At 43.4% G+C, this 22,279-nt stretch overlaps 1 protein-coding gene across 1 annotated transcript; it reads left to right on the top strand.

Annotated features, from left to right (window-relative positions):
- Positions 1-102: 102 nt before the first annotated feature.
- Positions 103-13,982, top strand: cyldl (cylindromatosis (turban tumor syndrome), like). Its single transcript, XM_059341799.1, has 15 exons — positions 103-179; positions 1,036-1,483; positions 2,033-2,311; positions 3,159-3,237; positions 3,320-3,492; positions 5,095-5,260; positions 5,539-5,680; positions 7,570-7,680; positions 7,792-7,883; positions 7,974-8,037; positions 8,117-8,249; positions 10,520-10,628; positions 10,744-10,862; positions 11,459-11,669; positions 12,748-13,982. The coding sequence occupies exons 2-15, from the start codon at positions 1,052-1,054 to the stop codon at positions 12,930-12,932; spliced, it is 2,295 nt and encodes a 764-aa protein (XP_059197782.1). The 5' UTR covers positions 103-179; positions 1,036-1,051; the 3' UTR covers positions 12,933-13,982.
- Positions 13,983-22,279: the final 8,297 nt, after the last annotated feature.

The following is a 22,279-nucleotide window of genomic DNA, read 5'->3' as shown; positions in this document are numbered from 1 at the left end:
ATCAAAACAACTTTTTCATTTGCTTGTTGATTATATTTAAACCCTAAATATAATATAATTGTTTACGTTGTTTACGTGACGCGGTGATGACGCAGCCAGTGAAATGAAAGCGGAAGTGAAAGTTAAATCTGAGAGCAACAACATCGAAGATTAGAGAGAAACAAGTTGATCTGCTGACGGTAAGAACCAGTTTATTACCAGCTGAGAGGCAGACAGACAGGCAGGCAGACAGGCAGGCAGACAGGCTGTCGGTCTGTCTGCCGGTCACCGGCCGGTGCTCCCGTTAATAACCCAGAAACACTCAGAGATATGAGTCAGACGCTAGCCTGTTAGCAGCTAACGGCTAACTGTTAGCCTCAGGGCTGTTTATTACTATTATTATAATATATATTAATATATGTATTATTACTGCAGCTACACCTGACTGATTGACTACACTGTGTGTGTGTGTATGTATATCTGTATATGTGTGTGTGTGTGTGTGTGTCTGTCTGTGTGTGTGTCTGTGTGTGTGTGTATATCTGTATGTGTGTGTGTGTGTGTGTGTGTGTGTGTATGTATATCTGTATATGTGTGTGTGTGTGTATATCTGTATGTGTGTGTGTGTGTGTATGTATATGTGTGTGTGTGTGTGTGTGTGTGTGTGTGTGTGTGTATGTCTGTGTGTGTATGTATATCTGTATATATGTGTGTGTGTGTGTGTGTGTGTGTGTATGTATATCTGTATATATGTGTGTGTGTGTGTGTGTGTGTGTGTGTGTGTATGTATATCTGTATGTGTGTGTGTGTGTGTGTGTCTGTGTGTGTATGTATATCTGTATATGTGTGTGTGTCTGTGTGTGTGTCTGTGTGTGTATGTATATCTGTATATGTGTGTGTGTGTGTGTGTGTGTGTGTGTGTGTGTGTGTCTGTCTGTGTGTGTGTCTGTGTGTGTGTCTGTGTGTGTGTCTGTGTGTGTATGTATATCTGTATATGTGTGTGTGTGTGTGTGTATGTATATCTGTATATGTGTGTGTGTGTGTGTGTGTGTGTAGATCTCCTGTGGTCACCATGGCGACAGCAGAGCAGCTGTTCTTCGTGGTGAGCAGGAAGCCGGACTACCCGGCCCACCTCAGGGTGGGTCAGCTGTGTTTCAGCAGGAGGAGGATGTCCATGAGGAGCTCAGACCCCCAGAAGGTCTCCGTCCAGGTCCTGGGCGCCCTCTCCTCCCTGGACTACAGCCTGGACCGGAGCCTCCTGGAGGAGCTGACGGAGGAGGAGGCGGAGCTGCTGCTGGCGCTGCCGGAGGACGCCGAGCGGCTGCGGTGGTCCCGGGACAGAGACGCTCTGAGGACGGCGCTGGCCCTCACTGTGGGGACCTCCGTCCTGGTGGAGGAGAAGGAGGGACTGACCCTCAGAGGAGTCCTCCGCTACGTCGGGAGACAGAAGGAGGCGTCCTTCTCCTCCCCCATCACAGGAACCTACTACGGCATCGAGCTGCAGGTCAGACCTGATCAACTATTATTATTAAACTAACTAAATATTATACTGTTCATCTTCCACAACATGAGCATCATAGAGGAGGTTCTAGAGGAGGTTTTAGAGGTTCTAGAGGGTGTTTTAGAGGTTCTAGAGGAGGTTTTAGAGGTTCTAGAGGAGGTTTTAGAAGTTCTAGAGGAGGTTTTAGAGTTTCTAGAGGGGGTTTTAGAGGTTCTAGAGGAGGTTTTAGAGGTTCTAGAGGGTGTTTTAGAGGTTCTAGAGGGTGTTTTAGAGGTTCTAGAGGAGGTTTTAGAGGTTCTAGGGGAGGTTTTAGAGGTTCTAGAGGATGTTTTAGAGGTTCTAGAAGAGGTTCTAGTAAAATGACTAAAAAAGGACGTAAAATGACAACAAAGGACACAGAATTACGAGAGTCCTGAATGCAGTACTTTTACTGTAGTGGAGTCATTTCACAGTGTGTATTAGTACTTTTACTGCAGTAAAGGACCTGAATACTTCTTCCACCTCTGATACAATGATTGATAAGTATTGATCCTGTGTGTTCCTGTCCTTTAGGGAGCAGACCGGGGGAAGGGTACCACTGACGGGACCTACCAGTCCAGGACCCTGTTCTCCTGTCCCAGAGACTGTGGTCTGCTGGTCCCGTTCTCCAGGGTCCGGCCCCTGGTCCCCAGCTCCCTGGCCCCCAGCTCCCTGGCCCCCCAGGACCTGGCCCCCCAGGACCTGACCCAGGAGGAGCTGAGCTCCGGGGACAGAGTCACCTACTTCCTGGGGGACCGGTGTCGGCATGGCATGGTGGTCCAGGTCCAGGAGAACGTGGTCCGGATCTCCACGGTAAGCCTCAGGGGTCTGATAATATTTATAATATACAATATACCACGTAATATTTACTATACTCATGTTTGGTGTTTGGTATTTTCTCAGCACAACTTCAACATGATCTAACTATTATTTTTCACTTTAACCCACTTTATTAACATATCGAGCCCAAAAATACACAAAAATCATGAAATCTGAAATAAAATGTTACTATTTATGACAATAAAAACCACAAATATGCTCAATGAACTGTTTCAGACATGAAAAAATGTAAACATAGGTTACAAATATGAACATATAAAAGGTAAAATTCAAATATAATAAAACTATACAAATAAAATGACCATCAAACATGTTTATTTATAGGAACAGTGTTAGATGATTAGACCTGCCTCGTCCCATCCTAGTTTTACACTTGGATAAATATTTCTGTACTGTCAGATTAAAACGGTCATATCTTTGGTTTTACATGACCTCACAACGTCAAACAGAAAACTGGAGAAAGTTTGAAGTCTGTAATTTGGAGCGAAGTCGACATCAGCGACCGACTCATCACTAGTCGATCCTGTGAACAGAGAGAGAGTCTACATCCACTAAAACAGCTTGAAAACATTTAAAAAGTGTGATAAATGTTCTGTTTTCTGCTCCTTTAGATGTTGTTGAACATGCAGCTGTTGTTGTTCCTCCTCACTAATTTATCTTTAGTAGAAACAATCTGAAACTATCCTGGCTCTATTAAACAACCTAACCATCACAAACCGAACCAAACCATCACATTTCAAATGAAGTTGGTCATTGTTTTGCGGTAAAGCTTCTAATAATAATAATAATAATAATATTGATTGAGTGTTTGGTGTTTCAGGACACGGATGAGAACGGGCAGCGAGGCGGCGAGGTGGAGGTTCCCCTGCAGCAGGTGGTGAAGGGGGAGGTTCCTGCAGGTCAGAGACTCTTTGACATGATGAAGATTTGACTGAAACACTGAAACTGACAGATATTAATGTATTGATATTGTCCCCTCAGAGCCGGAGAGCATGGACACGGCCCCGGCCCCGCTGGAGGACCTGGACCTGTACTCTGACCTCAGCCTGAACTCTCTGGTGGAGGTCACTCTGGGGCAAGGAAACGCCTACGGCATCATCCGCTGGATCGGCACGCTGCCGGGCTGGGAGGACGCCATGGCCGGACTGGAGCTGGTGATGTCATAGATTATTATCACGTTGTTCTGATATCATAGAGATATTATCATGTTGTTCTGATATCATAGAGATATTATCATGTTGTTCCTCATCCATCCATCCATTCTCCTCCGCTTATCCGGGGCCGGGTCGCGGGGGCAGCAGGCTAAGCAGGGCCCTCCAAGCGTCCAGCTCCTCCTGGACCCCGAGCCGTTCCCAGGCCAGGAGAGAGATATTATCCCTCCACCGTGTTCTGGGTCTTCCCCGGGGCCTCCTACCAGTTGGACCTGGAACTCCTCTAATGGGAGGCGCAGGGAGGATCCTTACCAGATGCCCAAACCACCTCAGCTGGCTCCTTTAGAGGAGATGTCCCCAGCCTCACAGGGATGCTGGAGAAACTCTTGAGGTGAAAGAGGTGTGAGTTGAAGACCCTGCAGACAGGGGCCTCCGCTAGACGTTCCCAGTTCACCCTCACTACACGTTTGGGTTGCCAGGTCTGTCCAGCAGCCTCCCCCACCACCTGATCCACCTCACCACCAGGAGGTGATCAGCTGACAGCTCTGCTCCTCTCTTCACCCGAGTGTCCAGAACATGATCAGATCTGATGACACGATAATGAAACCGATCATTGATCTTTGTCCTAGAGTGCTCTGGTACCAGGTACACTTATGAACAACTCTATGTTCTAACATGGTGTTTGTTCTGGACAAACCGAGACTAGAACAGAAGTCCAATAACAGAACACCACTCTGGATCAGATCGGGCCGTTCCTCCCAATCACCTCCTCCAGGTACCATCATCGTTACCCACGTGATCGTTGGTTCAGAGCCATGCTGTGTGTGGAGCGTTACCAACTATTTCTCTAGTAACGCTCCACCTCCTCACAAGCTCCGCCTCCTTCCCCGCCAGCGAGGTGACGTTCCACGTCCCCAGAGCTGCTGGAGCCGGGGGTCAGGGGTCAGCACGCCCAGGTCCCCGCCTCGGGCCCCGTGGAAGAAGGCCCGGCCACCAGACGCTCCCCTGCCTGCTCCCCTCCCTGGTCTGGCTCCAGGAGGGGCCCCGGTTTACCCGTGCCCCCCTTTACACTGATGACCATGTTCCCGCTTCATAAGGGTCTCTGAATGGCTCTTAGTGTGGCCCCTCCCCTCTTACCGTGTGTTCAGACCGGACGCGTAGCAAATTTTCGCGTCGCGTTACTCGCGTGACTTGATCGCGCGAGTTGATCGCGCGAGTAGTTGAATTTACTCGCGTCACTCACTCGAGTAAATAACTCGCGAATTTTCGCCCAAGAGACTATTTAGCGCCAAATAATTCCCTCCATTTCATTCTTTCATCAACCATGACAAGCATAGCGTCCCTGTACCTGCTCTGGAAGTCCGAGATACGTCGGAAAACACTTCGCTTTTGTACTTTGTATTGGACTTTGTATGTAATCTTGTCGCGCGAAATATTCGCTACGCGTCCGGTCTGAACACACCGTTAGTGTGGCCCCTCCCCTGGGACCACTTTGCCTTGGGAGACCAGGAGCTGTTGCTCCTGACAACACGGCCCCCAGGATCACTGGAGCACCCAAACCTCTGTGGTATTCTCATGTTGTTGACGTCTGTCTCTGTGTTTCAGGAGGAGGACCGAGGAGTGAGCGACGGCACCTTCAAGAACCAGCGTTTCTTCCGCTGTCCCCCCCGCAGAGCTCTGTTCGTCAAACTGAAGAGCTGCCGGCCCGACGCTCGCTTCCAGAGCACAGCAGCCAATCAGAGCGCGGCGCTGCCAGGACAGGAAGACACGGGTCAGACACATTACTTTATTAATCCCACAATGGGGAAACTCAGCCTCTGCATCTAACCCTTTATCCTTTTTACACACAAGTGAACACACCATGCAGGGAGCACATGACTGTGTGGGGGTTAGGAGCCAATCAAGGGATTCAAACTGGCAACCCTCCAGTTACAAGCCCGATTCCTAACCTCTAGGCCAACACCTAGCTCACCAACTTATCCTTTACTGAGTTCCTGTGTGTGTGTGTGTGTGTGTGTGTGTGTGTGTGTCCGTGTGATGTCTGTGTAGAGTGCGATGCGGGGCCCAGGACGGGGACCCTGGAGACCGTCCCTCCCATCAGCTCGGAGCAGGTGGAGCAGCTCCTGATTGGACGGATGAAGGGCATCCAGGGCCACTGTAACTCCTGCTACATGGACGCTGCCCTGTTCAGGTCAGAGCCTCCAGTTATTATAGGCTACAAAGACTAACGAAGTAACTAAAGCTAGAGCTGAAAAACATATCATCAACTGAAATAAAAATAAAACGAGTTTTAAAAAAACCATAACTAGCTGAAACTGTATTTTGTGGTTCCAAAACTATGGAGTAAGACCGCTGTCAAAAAGATGTGTCCATGTTATAAGCATTCGTATTTGTAATGATAAACATTTGTGTGTAAATAAAAAAGTTGTACCCAAAATTCTGCTGTCACACACATGAGTCTGATAAATTATTAGGGTTAGGATTGTTTTTATGTGAGTATGAATCTAAAAGCTGTGAGTGCAAAGTCTTGTGAATACAACTCTAATTTCTACGACTACGAGTCTTCACTGTGAACACGGATTCAAGTTTGTGGGTACGAGTCGAAAAACTGTTGAAATGACGTCACAGGCAGGTCACAGGCAGGTCACAGGGGAAAGCAATCGAACCCCGAAAAATGCGCCGAAGGATGGCTGACAACATGGACACCGTCGGGGAAGCATCATCATCATCATCATCACAGGTAAAGTAAATAACACATCCAGCATTTATTTATTTTTATTTAGTTGTTTATTTCATGAAATTGTACTGTTTTAAATGATATGAAGTTTATGGACCTTAAGACATTCTGCTTTAGCTTAACGACCGGAGAATCAAACGAGGGAACGCACCGACGCCGCTCCGCTGCTGGGATGTTTAAAGTACTGGAGGCAGCCGTCACAATGAATGTTTCTTGATTTACAATGTATTGTAAATAGTCCAAATTCAAGTGTGGTTGATTCAACACATCTGTAATCCTTGATTTCAGACGTTCCAATAACCGAGCAGCTACTGGTCCCTGTAAACAACAAGTTTGATGCATTAGGCTAAATGCCACTGTTAACATAGTCATTTACCAACATACAGTACTCTATCTCACGTAGGCTGGACAGACATAAAAAATAATTTTGTATTTTTAGCAAAATAATGTATGCCAATCATTAGCATGCAAGTTAATACAACAAATATCAATTATTAAATTATTAATTAATATTACTAGTCTGGACCCATGCAAACCACACTTGTGTGTCTGATCTCAGATATACACGTATATAATAAATAAATTCTGGATTGATAGTAAACTGCTGTCAGGACTCTGACTAATTCTATTGTTTGGTTACACAAGCAGTAACTGACATGTGATTAGCTTGTAAGCTAAAGCAGAATGTCTTAAGGTCCATAAACCTCATATTATTTAAAACAGGACAATTTCATGAAATAAACAACTAAATAAAAATAAATAAATGTTGGATGTGTTATTTACTTTACCTGTGATGATGATGATGATGCTTCCCCGACGGTGTCCATGTTGTCAGCCATCCTTCGGCGCATTTTTCGGGGTTCGATTGCTTTCCCCTGTGACCTGCCTGTGACCTGCCTGTGACGTCATTTCAACAGTTTTTCGACTCGTACCCACAAACTTGAATTCGTGTTCACAGTGAAGACTCGTAGTCGTAGAAATTAGAGTTGTATTCACAAGACTTTGCACTCACAGCTTTTAGATTCATACTCACATAAAAACAATCCTAACCCTAATAATTTATCAGACTCGTGTGTGTGACAGCAGAATTTTGGGTACAACTTTTTTATTTACACACAAATGTTTATCATTACAAATACGAATGCTTATAACATGGACACATCTTTTTGACAGCGGTCTTACTCCATACAAAACTAACTAAAATTATAGTGAAAATGTCCTTCATTTTCGTCTTTGTCAACTTTTTTCATACGTAAAATATTTTGGTTGATATGAAATCTATTTCATCTATCTGGTTTTATGACGTTATAAGTGTGTGTGTGTGTGTGTGTGTGTGTGTGCAGCTTGTTCTCCTGCTCCTCTGTGTTGGACTCCATGTTGTTTAAATCAATCCAACCTGAAGACGCTCCGATCCAGAACACTCTGCTGCACGACATCGTGAACCCTCTCCGCAGGTTAGAGCTCTCTGTCTCCTGGTGGTGTAACAGACTGTAACAGTGTGTGTGTGTGTAACAGTGTGTAACAGTGTGTGTGTGTGTAACAGTGTGTATTGTGTGTTGTTGCAGTAAGGGCTTCGTTAAGGGTCATCACATCATGAAGCTCCGTCAGCTGCTGCAGAAACACGGATACAGTCAGTCGTTCACCACGGAGGAGAAAGGTCAGTCTCACCTGGAGCTGTGGCTCTGTGGAGGTCTAGAGTGATGAAGGTGATGAAGGTGATGATGATGAAGGTGGTCTCCTGTTTCAGACCCTGAGGAGTTCCTGACGGTCATCATGCACCACATCCTGGCCCTGGATCCTCTCCTCAAACTGTACAGTTCTGCACCACAGCTGTTCTATGATGACTGTTCTCCCTGAGGTTCCTCTTAGTGACGTTCTCTTTGTGTTCAGCTCAGCAGCAGGTAAAGTCCAGGAGAGCTACTGCTACCAGATCTTCTTGGACCAGAACCACAGCCTGGTGCTGCCCACGGTGCAGCAGCTGCTGGAGCACTCCTTCCACACAGCAGGACTCAAGCTGGCAGAGGTCTCTTCTTCTTTACTGATCAGACTGAACCTGGTGGACTCTGGTCCATCAGGTTCAGTGTGATGAACCTGATGGACCAGAGTCCACCAGGTTCACCAGACTGAACCTATTAACTCTTTGATGTTCAACATATAAACACCTTCTAATGACCAACATGGTCTAAAATGACCCTCATTCATTCTCCATGTTATTTCATGCTGCTGTTTATTATTATTACAGCAGATCATTATATCCATTTTTCCTTTCATATTTTATGAAGAAAAATAGTTTTTGTATTATTACATCAAGTTTACACACATGGGTCTAAAATGACCTTGTGCATTAGAAGAGTAGTGATACAAAAGGGTTTTTATTCAAAATGTAAGAAATGAAAACTAAAAATGAATACGTATAATGATCACAAACAGCTTATTTAAGGAAAACCTGCAATACTGAATGATGAAATTAATTTATTGCAAAGATATAGAATATAAAAACTTAGTGGGGTCACTTTAGACCATGTTGGGCATCAAAGGGTTAATTCATGAGCAGAACTTAGAGAATTCTTGGTGATTGTTGTAAAAGAAAACCAAACTTCATCAAAACATCTGTTTACAAACGTTTTATCAACTCCTGCAGCAGAATCCAGCCTCGTCTTTACAAACACTCTCCAGTAGAGGTCTCTGTTGGACAGTCTGTCTCCTGTAGAGGTCTCTGTTGGACAGTCTGTCCCCAGTAGAGGTCTCTGTTTGACAGTCTGTCTCCTGTAGAGGTCTCTGATGGACAGTCTGTCTCCTGTAGAGGTCTCTGATGGACAGTCTGTCTCCTGTAGAGGTTTCTGATGGACAGTCTGTCTCCTGTAGAGGTCTCTGTTCGACAGTCTGTCTCCTGTAGAGGTCTCTGATGGACAGTCTGTCTCCAGTAGAGGTCTCTGATGGACAGTCTGTCTCCAGTAGAGGTCTCTGATGGACAGTCTGTCTCCTGTAGAGGTCTCTGATGGACAGTCTGTCTCCAGTAGAGGTCTCTGTTGGACAGTCTGTCTCCAGTAGAGGTCTCTGTTGGACAGTCTGTCTCCTGTAGAGGTCTCTGTTGGACAGTCTGTCTCCTGTAGAGGTCTCTGTTGGACAGTCTGTCTCCTGTAGAGGTCTCTGTTGGACAGTCTGTCTCCTGTAGAGGTCTCTGTTGGACAGTCTGTCTCCTGTAGAGGTCTCTGTTGGACAGTCTGTCTCCAGTAGAGGTCTCTGATGGACAGTCTGTCTCCTGTAGAGGTCTCTGATGGACAGTCTGTCTCCAGTAGAGGTCTCTGTTGGACAGTCTGTCTCCAGTAGAGGTCTCTGTTGGACAGTCTGTCTCCTGTAGAGGTCTCTGTTGGACAGTCTGTCTCCTGTAGAGGTTTCTGATGGACAGTCTGTCTCCTGTAGAGGTCTCTGTTCGACAGTCTGTCTCCTGTAGAGGTCTCTGATGGACAGTCTGTCTCCTGTAGAGGTTTCTGATGGACAGTCTGTCTCCTGTAGAGGTCTCTGTTCGACAGTCTGTCTCCTGTAGAGGTCTCTGATGGACAGTCTGTCTCCAGTAGAGGTCTCTGATGGACAGTCTGTCTCCAGTAGAGGTCTCTGATGGACAGTCTGTCTCCTGTAGAGGTCTCTGATGGACAGTCTGTCTCCAGTAGAGGTCTCTGTTGGACAGTCTGTCTCCAGTAGAGGTCTCTGTTGGACAGTCTGTCTCCTGTAGAGGTCTCTGTTGGACAGTCTGTCTCCTGTAGAGGTCTCTGTTGGACAGTCTGTCTCCTGTAGAGGTCTCTGTTGGACAGTCTGTCTCCTGTAGAGGTCTCTGTTGGACAGTCTGTCTCCTGTAGAGGTCTCTGTTGGACAGTCTGTCTCCAGTAGAGGTCTCTGATGGACAGTCTGTCTCCTGTAGAGGTCTCTGATGGACAGTCTGTCTCCAGTAGAGGTCTCTGTTGGACAGTCTGTCTCCAGTAGAGGTCTCTGTTGGACAGTCTGTCTCCTGTAGAGGTCTCTGTTGGACAGTCTGTCTCCTGTAGAGGTCTCTGTTGGACAGTCTGTCTCCTGTAGAGGTCTCTGATGGACAGTCTGTCTCCAGTAGAGGTCTCTGATGGACAGTCTGTCTCCTGTAGAGGTCTCTGATGGACAGTCTGTCTCCTGTAGAGGTCTCTGTTGGACAGTCTGTCTCCTGTAGAGGTCTCTGTTGGACAGTCTGTCCCCTGTAGAGGTCTCTGTTGGACAGTCTGTCCCCTGTAGAGGTCTCTGATGGACAGTCTGTCTCTGTTGCAGGTGCCGTCCTGTCTCATCCTCCAGATGCCTCGCTTTGGGAAGAAATTCAAGATGTTTGATAAGATCATTCCGTCTCTGGAGCTGGACGTCACTGACCTGCTGTCTGAAGGTGCTGCTACGAACACACACACACACACACACACACACACACACACACACACACCCACACCCTCAGACTGACTGTGTGTGTGTGTCTGTGTGTGTGTGTGTGTGTGTGTGTCCAGGTCCTCAGCAGTGTCTGCTGTGTGGTGGTGTGGCTCAGGTCGAGTGTCCCGACTGTTTTAAAGATCCTCTGTTCAGCCCGACGGGGTTCAAGATGTTCTGCGGGACGTGTTCGGCTCAGGTTATTGTTGTTATTATTTATATTTATTAATACCAAACACTGTCTGATCCTATAAAGCATGGGTGGCAAACTCTGGCCCGCAGACCACATTTGTCCTGCAATATAAATATATTTTGGCTTGAACACAGAGTAGATCAGTGTGGAGCAAACTGAGCAACAGTTAAAGTTGTCTTTATGCACTTTTTCTTGCTAGTCCAAGGCTTGAATGGTTTTTTATTGTAATTTTATTCTTACATTTATTTTTAGCCTGTGGAAAAAGATTACTGTTAAATTTAAATTTCAAGAAGGCTGCATATAAAATAGAGAGATATACGGTTTTTATTTAAATTTTATTTAAGAAATGAATGCCATTGATGTGTTTGTTTGTTTTATTTGATATTCGATTTTGCATGTTTGCAATATTAAGTTATATCAACCTTTGCTTGTTCCATTTCGTTTGAACTTGTTCAGGTCCATTTTTTCAATAAATATCAATGTTTGTTTGACCCCCTGCTCTAAAGAAACAGTGACTGACTGTGTGTGTGTGTGTATGTGTTTGTGTGTGTGTATGTGTGTGTGTATGTGTGTGTGTGTCTGTGTGTGTGTGTGTGGTGCAGGTGCACGCCCACCCCCAGCGGCGCTCCCACCAGCCCGGCGCTCTGGACGTCCCGGCAGGTTTCTGCCTTGCCCCCACTCACAGTTTGATCCGGGACAAGCTGGAGCTGTTTGCGGTGCTCTGCATCGAGACGAGCCACTACGTGTCCTTCCTCCGGCACGGCCCCGCCCCCACCGACTGGATCTTCTTCGACAGCATGGCCGACAGACAAGGTAAGCCCCGCCCCCACCGACAAGCTCCGCCCCCGGAGTTTTAGTTTTTAGTTTTTATTAGTTTTAGTTTAGTTTTAAGAGTGCGTTTGCTAGTTTGCTAGTTTTTTTTGTTTCGTTTTTAATAGTTTTAGTGTTAGTTGTTATAAGTTTTAGTTTAGATTTAAGAGTGCGTTTGCTAGTTTTTATTAGTTTTTGTTTAGTTTTAATGAGTTTTAGTTTAGTTTTTATTATTAGTTTTAATTTAGGTTTAAGAGTGTGTTTGCTATTTTTCATTAGTTTTAGTTTAGTTTTTATTAGTTTTAGTTTAGTTTTAATGAGTTTTAGTTTAGTTTTTATTAGTTTCAGTTAGTTTAAGAGTGCGTTTGCTAGTTTTTATCAGTTTTAGTTTAGTTTTTATTAGTTTTTGTTTAGATTTTATTAGTTTTAGTTTAGTTTTTATTAGTTTTAGTTCATTTTTTTAGTTTAGTTAGTTTTAAGAGTGTGTTTGCTAGTTTTTATTAGTTTTAGTTTAGTTTTTTTAGTTTTAGTTTAGTTTTTATTAGTTCACTATAATTATAATTATATCACTATAATTTTATAGATAGATAGATAGATAGATATACTTTATTTATCCCAAGCTGGGAAATTACAGTGTAGAAGCAGCATTACACACAGAGACAATGACAACAAAATTAAGTAAAAAGAACAACCGAGGCATACTTCAAGCAATAAAATATAAAAAATACAATAAAAATACAATAAAATATAAAGTGTCTAAAGAAGGAGTAGAATAGAATTCCAGTGCAGAATAAATATGAATATACAGTATAAAAATGTTGGTGCTATGAAACAAATAAGGTGCAATGAACAGTGTGCATAAAAAACACATATAGTGCAAAGTCAGTTTAGTCAGTCAGTTTAGTCAGTTTAGTCAGTTTTAGTTAGTTTTGTAACCACAAAATACAGTTTCAGTTAGTTATCGTTGTTTTAAAAACTCTGGTTTTTATTTTTATTTCAGGTGACGAAAGTGTTTTTTCAGTTGTTGTTTTGGTGATTTCGTTAGTTTTGGTTACTATAATAACGTTGGTGTTGTGTTCAGGAGAGAGAGACGGCTACAACATCCCGGAGGTCCACGCCTGCCCCGAGGTCGGCGCCTACCTGGACATGTCTCCCGCCGAGCTGGCCAATCAGGTGCCTCGAGACATGAAGGGCGTGGCCAAGCGTCTGTTCTGTGACGCCTACATGTTCCTGTACCAGAGCAGCAGCATGAGTCTGTACCGCTGACGGCTCAGGGTCTCTGTCTGCTGATCTCATATCAGAAACTGGAGTAACGCCTGCAAATGTAATGAAACCACACATGTAATAAAAATCTGCAGCTTTTAATGAAATAATCCCACAAACACAATACATTTTCCACAAGCGTAATAAAAATCTGAAGCTTTTAATGAAATAATCCCACAAATATAATAATACATTTTTCACAAACGTAATAAAAATCTGCAGCTTTTAATGAAATAATCCCACAAATATAATAATACATTTTTCACAAACGTAATAAAAATCTGCAGCTTTTAATGAAATAATCCCACAAACGTAATAATGCATTTCCCACAAACGTAACAGCTGCTGCTACTACAAACGTAACACGATATTTGCAAATGTAATAAATCCCTGCACACGTAATAGTTATTACATTTGTGGGGAAGTGAAAATCTTCAACTTTCAATAACGTAATAACTTCCCACAAATGTAATAACGCAACGAATAACGGTTGTTGTGGTTGTTGTTGTTTGTTTGTTTGCCTATACACACACTACTAACGGCTACTGACCGTCGGTGCAAAATCCAGCTGTGTTGTTTGTGGAAAATGTTTTTAAATTTGTGGGATTATTACATTAAAAGCTGCAGATTTTTATTACGTGTGTGGTTTTATAACTTGTGCAGGCGTTACAAACAGGGTTTACTGCTCTCATATTTAGCTAACTGACGCTGATGTTGAATCATTTTGCACTATAAAGACAATCTTTGGTTTGTAATATAATAAGTGTTGGATAATTATCTTTAAAGTTCTATTGACAGTTTTTATACTGAGAGTAAATGTTTAGTAATGATTGGTGAATGAAGCTGTAGTCATTAATGAGCTCACCCTGTGCCTTCTTAAAGACCAAATATATTATTATATGTTGTTATATATTATAGATAAGTTGTGTCAGATGGTAATCGGGGCTCCTCTATCAACCTGTGGCCTTTTCATTTCTTTCTACGGGTTCTAATAAAAAAACACAATGATGGAATGAAACACGTGTTTTTACTGAGAGAGCAGCTGTTACTGAAGATGATCCACCTGGACCTGAACCTGGTCCTGGTCCTGGTCTTCTCCTGGTCCTGGGGGGGGGGAGGTATGTAGAAGTTCAAGTGTGTAAGCCTGAGGTCCGCCTTTGTCAAGTAACTAATCAGTCCCGTCTCAGCTCGCTGGTGTGACAAAAGCGATAACATAGCAGTTGCTATGGAGACGACCTTCCAAGGCCTCCAGACAGCAGCAGAAAGTCAACAGGTGTCTGTGAGAGGTTGGGGGGGGGGGGATTCTTCCAAAAGACCTTGAGTCAGGGCTGTTTGAGGCCAGATAAGATTAGAATTTGGGCTGTAGGCGAAAGTGGCAGCCATTTTCTGTTACTCATCTTGTTGATAATGTCCATACTGGTCTCTGGATCGATCCAGTCTCTTCTCCAGGGCCGTCAGTCGCTCCTTGATTCCATCCACAGTGTGGTTTGTGACCACAGTCTGAGTTCTGACAGCTCTGTCCATCGTATCAATCATCTCAGCAGCCTCATGGAGCTTTGGACAGCTGTCACCGTTTACTGTGTATCTCCATAAACCAGAGCAAAGCCTGATCCAATCAGAAGAAGACCTGTTATCAAGGTTCTGAATAGATAGAGATCTTCTATATCCTCTATGGAGAGAGCCGCCAGGCACACGACTCTCCACCTCTCCACCGTCCATCATGGAGCAGCTGCTAACGTCCCGTCAGGACAGGAGGACTCCCTGAACCAGGCTCCTCCTCCAGGAGATGGTGTCAACTGGAGACCAGTTCATCAAATCCATGATGTTTTAGTTTTGAGAGCAGAGTAGAGAGAGTCTTCCAAAGTATAAGACAGAAGACGAGACGAGAGGAGCGAAGCAGGAAAACACACAGAAGGAGAGAGGGAGAAAAGTGTGACGGCCTCCTTAGAGAGCCAGAGGAGAAGATCTATCTATTGATCTATTGATACCGGTACCGATACCTTCACTTGGATACCGGTTCCTGAACGATACGTTTTTCGATATCAATTTTATAAGATCAATTCTAACAAAAAGAAAATTACATTACACATTTCAGTACAAATCTTGCGTTTTATTTTTCAGCTCAGTATTTTTCCACTCCAAGCAGTTTTCCTACAGAAAAAATTAACAACAAATAATTTCCAGTGCAAAAAATAATTTGCAAACAAGTGACAGGTCAGTGTCTAATGCTCATTGCCACATCACTAAGCAGTTCATGTCTGCTTTCTCAGGACCCAGACGAGTCCGCTCCTGTGACACTCGTCTTGTTTTTCTTTTGTCATTTTTCCTTTTTCTGCCAGTGTGTGTGTGTCCTCCTCACATCAGGGTTAGGTGGGCTGTTTAACAAGTCGACCCAATTAATAAGCACATCTTTACAAGTTAAGCTTTATCTGTTACTGTCATTCTTTAGTTAGCTTTTGATTTAGCTAGCTACACAGCTATGAAATAAAGCTACAGACTAATATCTGAAGTTAGCGTTACATGGTGGATCCCATTAACTCACAGCACGATGCACGTATTAAGTTGCAGTGATATTAAGATTACTCCCGGTAATTACTTTGGCTGAACGTAAATGTATTTGCCTGTTAAAATCCCACACACAGCGCCACGGAGCAACTTTCTGCTCTTACATTGATTTTGTGCACGGTCAGGTGCTTCATCAAATTAGTTGTGTTGCCGTCCTTAGCAGCGGCGTTGGCATCTTTTAACCGGTTCGACGACGCACACACACTGCCACACACTTTAGTTCCCAATCCCAACACAGACACACGTGAACCTCGTCTGTGGGCGTAACCACAAAACATCCAAGTATCTTTGTTTTTCCTGCTTGCCGCAATCACATGTAACGTTACAGCCAATCGCCAGCAGCATGATCAGGTCTTGATCACGTGATTATCCTCTGGGTACCGAAACTTGGCACCGAACGACGAGGCCTGTTTTGATCATCCGTCCGTCCGTCCGTCTGTCCATCCATCCTTCCATCCTCTATTCCTGCTGAGTTTCATAGTTTCTTTTGATATTTTCATCAGTTAAACATGAAACCAGCTGATCTGATCTGTTGTTCTCTTCAAAGTCTAACAGTCTCATTCATCATCATCGCGATGTTAACCGTCCGTAACACTTCAGGAACAACAAACTGCTGCCGTGGACTTTGAAGTGGTCCGGCCCGTCCGGCTCTCAGCTCCACGTGACCTGAATCCTCGCCTCTCGCTCTGTCTCATGTTTCTTTAAAGGACGCCTCGCTGGATATTTGTCTCGGTGTGGAGCCTTTGATCCGGCTGTCAGTCTGTGACGACCTCTACAGTCGTTAGTCAGGACTTTGGTTCTTTTGTACCCCAGGCCTCGTCTCCATATATATATATTAATATATAATTATATTAATAAATATATATATATACACACGGCACTGCAGCATCTGTAATCCATCAGGATCAGCGTTTTCCAGCAGATTCATCTCTGTGTTTACATAACGAGCAGCAGGCTGAACGACTCCTGGTTTGTTGGAAGAAGATGAAACACTCAGCGGCGCTTTAACACGTCAACGAGACATTTCTGCTCTCGCTCAGTGGAAGACGTCTCGATGTCCTGATGCATTAAAGCACAAAGACTAAATATCCACTTAGTAGCTCCACTCAGCTCCTCTTAGCTCCTCCTGGTGTTGGGAGGAGCCAGCTCTGGGCCTCAGACCTGTGAGAGATGTTGGTTTGATTCTTCGGGTGGAGAAGGTGGAGAGCAGACTGAACCTGACAATAATTATATTGATAATTATATTAATAATTCAGACATGAGGGAGGAAAGTGGAAATATATGATGAATCAGTGAGGTTGAAGTGGAACGCAGACAGATGATAATTAATACATTAATGAGTGATTGATTGTCCAGAAGCATCTGTTCATGCAGACAAACAGAAAACTAAAATGATAATAATCATAATAAAACGCTGCTGTGTTGACGTTATCTGAACATCCATCCTGCTGCAGTCAGGAAGCTTCAACAGGAAGAGAACAAATACCATCAGATTATATATCTGACGTCTGTTTTATTTATATTACTTTCATTATGAATTAATTATATCTGACCTGGATTTAATTAATTCCATCTGGCTCTTTCTTTTTAAAATGTGCGATGCTTTTCTCTTCGTCTGCCTCTTTCCTTTTAATAATCCATTTACATTAAAGGTCACGCATGAATTAAAGCTCTTTATGGACGCGTCCACTCTGCTCTGAGTCCACTTTTAATCAATTCAGCTACATGAAAAAGTTCCTCCTCTCTCATGAGAAAAAGGCTTTTATTGGCCCTCCTGCTCCTGAGAGTTATGGCTTTCATAGCCATATGCTCTTTCATTGTCTCGTCTGCATTAGTGCTCATAAATGTGCCGTTAAAGCACACACAAACTCACACAGTTGTCTTTGTGCAGGTTTGTGTGTCTTGCATCTCCAGAGTGTGAAGTGAGTGTGCGGCAGTGTGGACGTGGTGATCTTTGGCTGTGATTGGAGATGTTGGAGTATGTCACCAGGACCTGAGGGATTCTGATCTCCATCATCTCCAGGAGCTGATTACTCCTGACTGTCAGGGGAAGTGTTCACAGCTGGCCAACCTCACATCTGCATAATTCAGCAGCAGAAAGGTTAACTCTGTCTCATCTGCAGCTTCAAAAACTTCTCCACAGCGGCTTCTATTTCCCTGTTCTCCTTTATCCTGCAGCCAAGAACGGCTGGGACACGAGAGCGTTATGAAGCATAATGATGATGAAGAATCATAAAGCACCAGCTCCTCTGGGACTGCAGCTCATTTATATACCTGAAAACAAGAAGTGAAGCATTAGTGCTGTGTGCTTTTATCACATTAACATATTGTGTCATGCTGTCCACTGTGACCACAGATCATCCTAATGAACGGCTAATGGAAAGAATGTGAACAGTGTTTACTTCACAGATAACGATGACTGATTCCAGCCTTCGACGCTTCAATTAGAGAGCTCGTCAGAAAGGCTTCGGCTCCTTCATCTGATTAAAGCGAGACTCTGAAACTCTATAGCAACCGTACGCACAGAGAGCCGGACACTCAGAGGACAACAAGTCAGCAGAGCGGGGGAGGGGCCCTGACCAGCTTCATTTAAATACAACGACACGGTTCTCAAACTCTCCTCCAACCAACGTTATCATAGCTTTTTCATTAGTTTTAGTTTTCAAATTCAGTTAGTTTTAATGAGTTTTTAAAGTGAGTTTGCTAGTTTTAATTAGTTGGGGTTTTTTTTTGAAAATGCTTAGTTTTAGTTTAGTTTTTAGTTAGTTGTAGTTGTTTTGTAATGGGGTATTTGTTGGGTGCCAGATTAAATAAGGTCACAATAAATGTTGGCGGTTTGTCACTTCTTTCTCGTAAATTCGTCACTTTTTTCTTGTAAATTTATCACTTTTTTCTCGTAAATTCGTCACTTTTTTCTCATTAATTTGTCACTTTTTTTTTGTTAATTTGACACTTTTTTCTCATTAATTTGTTACTTTTTTCTCGTTAATTTGTCACTTTTTTCTTGTAAATGTATCACTTTTTTCTCGTAAATTCACTTTTTTCTCATTAATTTGTCACTTTTTTCTTGTTAATTTGTCTTTTTTTTGCTTTAATTTGACACTTTTTTCTTGTAAATTTGTCACTTTTTTTCTCATAAATTCGTCAGTTTTTTCTTGTTAATTTTGTCGGAGGTCCTGATGTCGGTGGGGAGCTCCTTCCACCATTTGGGAGCCAGGACGAATTACAAAATTACAAAAAACACCCATAAAACACTCAAAAACATATAAAACACACAAAAAATATAAAAACAAAAAAATACTAAAAACACATAAAAAAACAAACACAAAAATATACTAAAACACATAACATATACAAAAAACATAAAAACCCTGCTTTACTCGACAGCTGCTACATATATTTATGTGTTTCAGGGAGATGTTGAGGTTTAAAAAACACAAAAATTACAAAAAACATATAAAAACACATAAAAACACACAAAAACGCATAAAAACCCACAAAAAAACCACACATGCGACCAGCCGCTCTTCATGACCAGGCGGCAACCTCCAGGTCTGAGCAGGAGGCAAACCAGGAAGTGCCTTAAGCTGCATTCTACCAATAATTCCAGCAGGGGGCGCTAAGTTTGGCTGCAGAAGCATTTCTGTCCATTCATTTCAATGCAAAATTATAAAACTTCTCACTTGATTTATTGCCTCAGAAATGTTTTTCAGGACAACACTATGGTCTCAATCACTAGTAAAAAAACTTCTTCAAGACAATCTGATGTCAATACTTCTAATAATGGCCCCATTTAGAAGAAAATAGAAGATAAAGAATCGTATGATTTGGGGCGGGGCTACCTTTGATTGACAGGTCACTAACGAGCCGTCACCAGGAGAGAAGCAGAACAATGCGTATCCACGGCAACGTGTCAATAAAGTTATATATAACGTTATATAGATAGAAAAGAGGAGGTTTACTTGTTTGGTCTCATAACTTTGATACTTTGACTGTATTTTGACTTAATGACGTATTATCTGAACGTTTTGTTCAGTAAATGTCTTGTTCAGCGTTTGGTTGGACTAACAGACACTCCAAGGAGTCCAAGAGCGAGTCCCTGATGTTATCGTTCTGCTGAACACGCAGCGTGAAGACCTCCAGAATGACTAAAGCCTCTTGTTGTTGTTTGTTGTTGTTCTCTGCAGTGTTCTACAGCTCCGGCATCATTAAAAAAAGAACCACGATCAGCATGATTTATCTTCACAAGGACCGGCAGCTCGTCCCCGCTGACAGAGAGACGAGCCTTCAGAATAAAGACGAGCCTTCAGAATAAAGACGAGCCTTCAGAATAAAGACGAGCCTTCAGAATAAAGACGAGCTCTCAGGAACAAACTTTCAATGTTACATGGTTGTTTATGTTACAATGTTAACATAAACAACCTAAAGTCACTGTTTAATATCAATTTATCATCTGTTTAAAGAATTTTAAGGTATTTTCTGACATTTTTAGAGACACCGAGCAAAATTCATTACCGTAACAAATTTTTAAATAAAAAACAACGAAAGGTTTTTTGTTTGTTTTTTTCTTTTGAAGCTCTTAAATATGCTCAAGGGTAGCTGGTATCACCAACATGTATTTTATTAAAATATACACATATTTTAATGTAAACGATTCTATCATCACCGTAACATTTAACCATGTTTTCTCATCAATTTTCATTCAGATTTTGTTCTTTATACATTGTTAAAAAGCATTATGTTTGATTATATTCTGTTAAATTATACATTTTTAAACAAATGTCTATTTATTTTTATAAACTTTAGTAAATATTTATTGTATATAAGTGTTGGGAAACCATTTTTATCTGGACGCATTACAGTAATGAATTTGTGAATCAAAAATATGTTTAAAAATATAGAAAGTATTATTTTAACACAAAAAAATGAATTGTGCTGTTTATTGGTTTGGATTCAACTCACAGTAGAAATATTAAAGAATAAAAATTAATATTATATATTAAGTATTAAAACGTGTTTGTCTGCTGACTGATAATGTGAGGATTTCTTTATTTACAGTCAATTTATGGTTTTCATTGTGACTGGTAACATGCTGCACACACACACACACACACAGCGTCTCGTCCTCACAGCGAAGAGGGGACACACATCTGTTCCATCAGAGTTCAGAGCCTCGCAGCGTCTCTGAGGACGGTCTGGGGACACACAGCTGCAAACAGCAGGTGTCCACACACACACACACACACACACACGGAGGAATGATGTTTGGACAAACAGAGAAGAGGTCGGCTGCAGGGGACCGGGTCAAAGGTCAAAGGCGTCTGTTATTCTGATCTTCGTCTTCAGTCTCTAAACGTCTGATTTCCATGTTGAAGGTTTTTTGTAGTTTCCTTGTTTCTCTTTATCAGAGTTGAACATGTTTCCTGCGGTCCTGTTCTCCAGACTGGTTCAGGAACATGTGAACATGTCTCAGACGTGAACGGGACGAAGAAACAGCAGAAATAAAGAGAAAAGCTCTGCTGTGTTCCCCAGGGTCCCTGTTGAGGAGGTTTTTAAGTCTTTTTCTAGGTTTTCCTCCTGAAATGAATTACTGAGATGGAAAATCATCCCAGTAGAGTTCAACATGGCAGCAAGTCAAACTGCAGCAGTTCTACGCCTCCTGTTGCTGTCTGGACATGGACAGGATGTGGACATGGACATGGACTTGTGGAGACTTGTGGAGACTTGTGGAGACTTGTGGAGGCGTAGACACTGAGTCCATCTGAACCGTCACGTTTAAAGATCTCAGCAGTCGTTGGATTAGAAACGAAGACAACAACAGGATGTAAACGAGTCTGGAGGCTGAAAACAGATGCTTCACTGTGACGTCATTGATGATGTCATAAACCGAGAGGTGACCATGACATCACAGCCCCTCCTGTGTTAACCAGGAGCCTCATGTATCAAAGCTTTCATACTGAAGATGGCTTACTCCTAAAACTAGAAAAGTACGAACACAAACTCTCCTCCATGTATCAAACTGTTCTCACGCCAACAACCATCGTCGTCTATGACCAGCAGCAGCACGTCCTCCAGACCGCCAGCAGGCCAACACTGACCCTCATCACAGGTTCAGCACTGAGAGAGTCCTGCAGGAACTCAAACACCTCCTGGCAATCTGCAGTCCACTGAAACGGGACGTCCTTCCCCGTAAGGTGACTGGGGGGGCAGACCTCCTCACAGACCTCCTCACAGACCTCCTCACAAACCTCCTCACAAACCTCCTCACAGACCTCCTCACAGACCTCCTCACAGACCTCCTGTAGAAGGAGCAGAGACCCAGGAAGACCTCGGCACAGGCCAGGACTCCACCTTCTCCTGTTCCTAGGGTCGGGGTGAAGCCCCTCAGCAGAGATGACCTCCCCAAGGAAGACCACATGATCCCGGGCCAGGTCTTCCTGCTGAACGCCAGGAAGTGGTCATCTGTGGTCATCTGTGGTCATCTGTGGTCATCTGCCATGGAACAGTAGCATCAGTAGACATAGAGATGCTACAACATTTTGGAATAACGTCTGTAGCCTGCAGGAGAGGAATGTGAACTTCTCCAATGCTGAGAAGCCCACGACCAACATCCATGAGTGCATGAGTCTGCTGCATGAAATCAAAACTCAGCAAGATGTAGCTCCTCCCCCGCACAACATGCACAGTTTGTTCCTCTCTGTGTGGAGATGGTGACCGCCGTGAGGGAGATAGAAACGTCTCTCGCCGTCGCGGCTGCTTGCTGTGGCCCTCGCTGTCCAGCCGTC

Source organism: Centropristis striata, chromosome 9 (assembly GCF_030273125.1).
Source record: "Centropristis striata isolate RG_2023a ecotype Rhode Island chromosome 9, C.striata_1.0, whole genome shotgun sequence".
NCBI classification, from domain to species: Eukaryota; Metazoa; Chordata; class Actinopteri; order Perciformes; family Serranidae; genus Centropristis; species Centropristis striata.
Note: the sequence above shows the minus strand (reverse complement) of the source record. Positions and strands in the feature narration are given on the sequence as shown.

Coding starts and splice junctions, on each gene's coding strand:
- cyldl (XM_059341799.1), top strand. CDS start 1,052: ATGGCGACAGCAGAGCAGCTGTTCTTCGTGGTGAGCAGGAAGCCGGAC. Junction 3,238..3,319: donor GAAGGGGGAGGTTCCTGCAG/GTCAGAGACTCT, acceptor TTGTCCCCTCAG/AGCCGGAGAGCATGGACACG. Junction 7,884..7,973: donor GTTCACCACGGAGGAGAAAG/GTCAGTCTCACC, acceptor CTCCTGTTTCAG/ACCCTGAGGAGTTCCTGACG.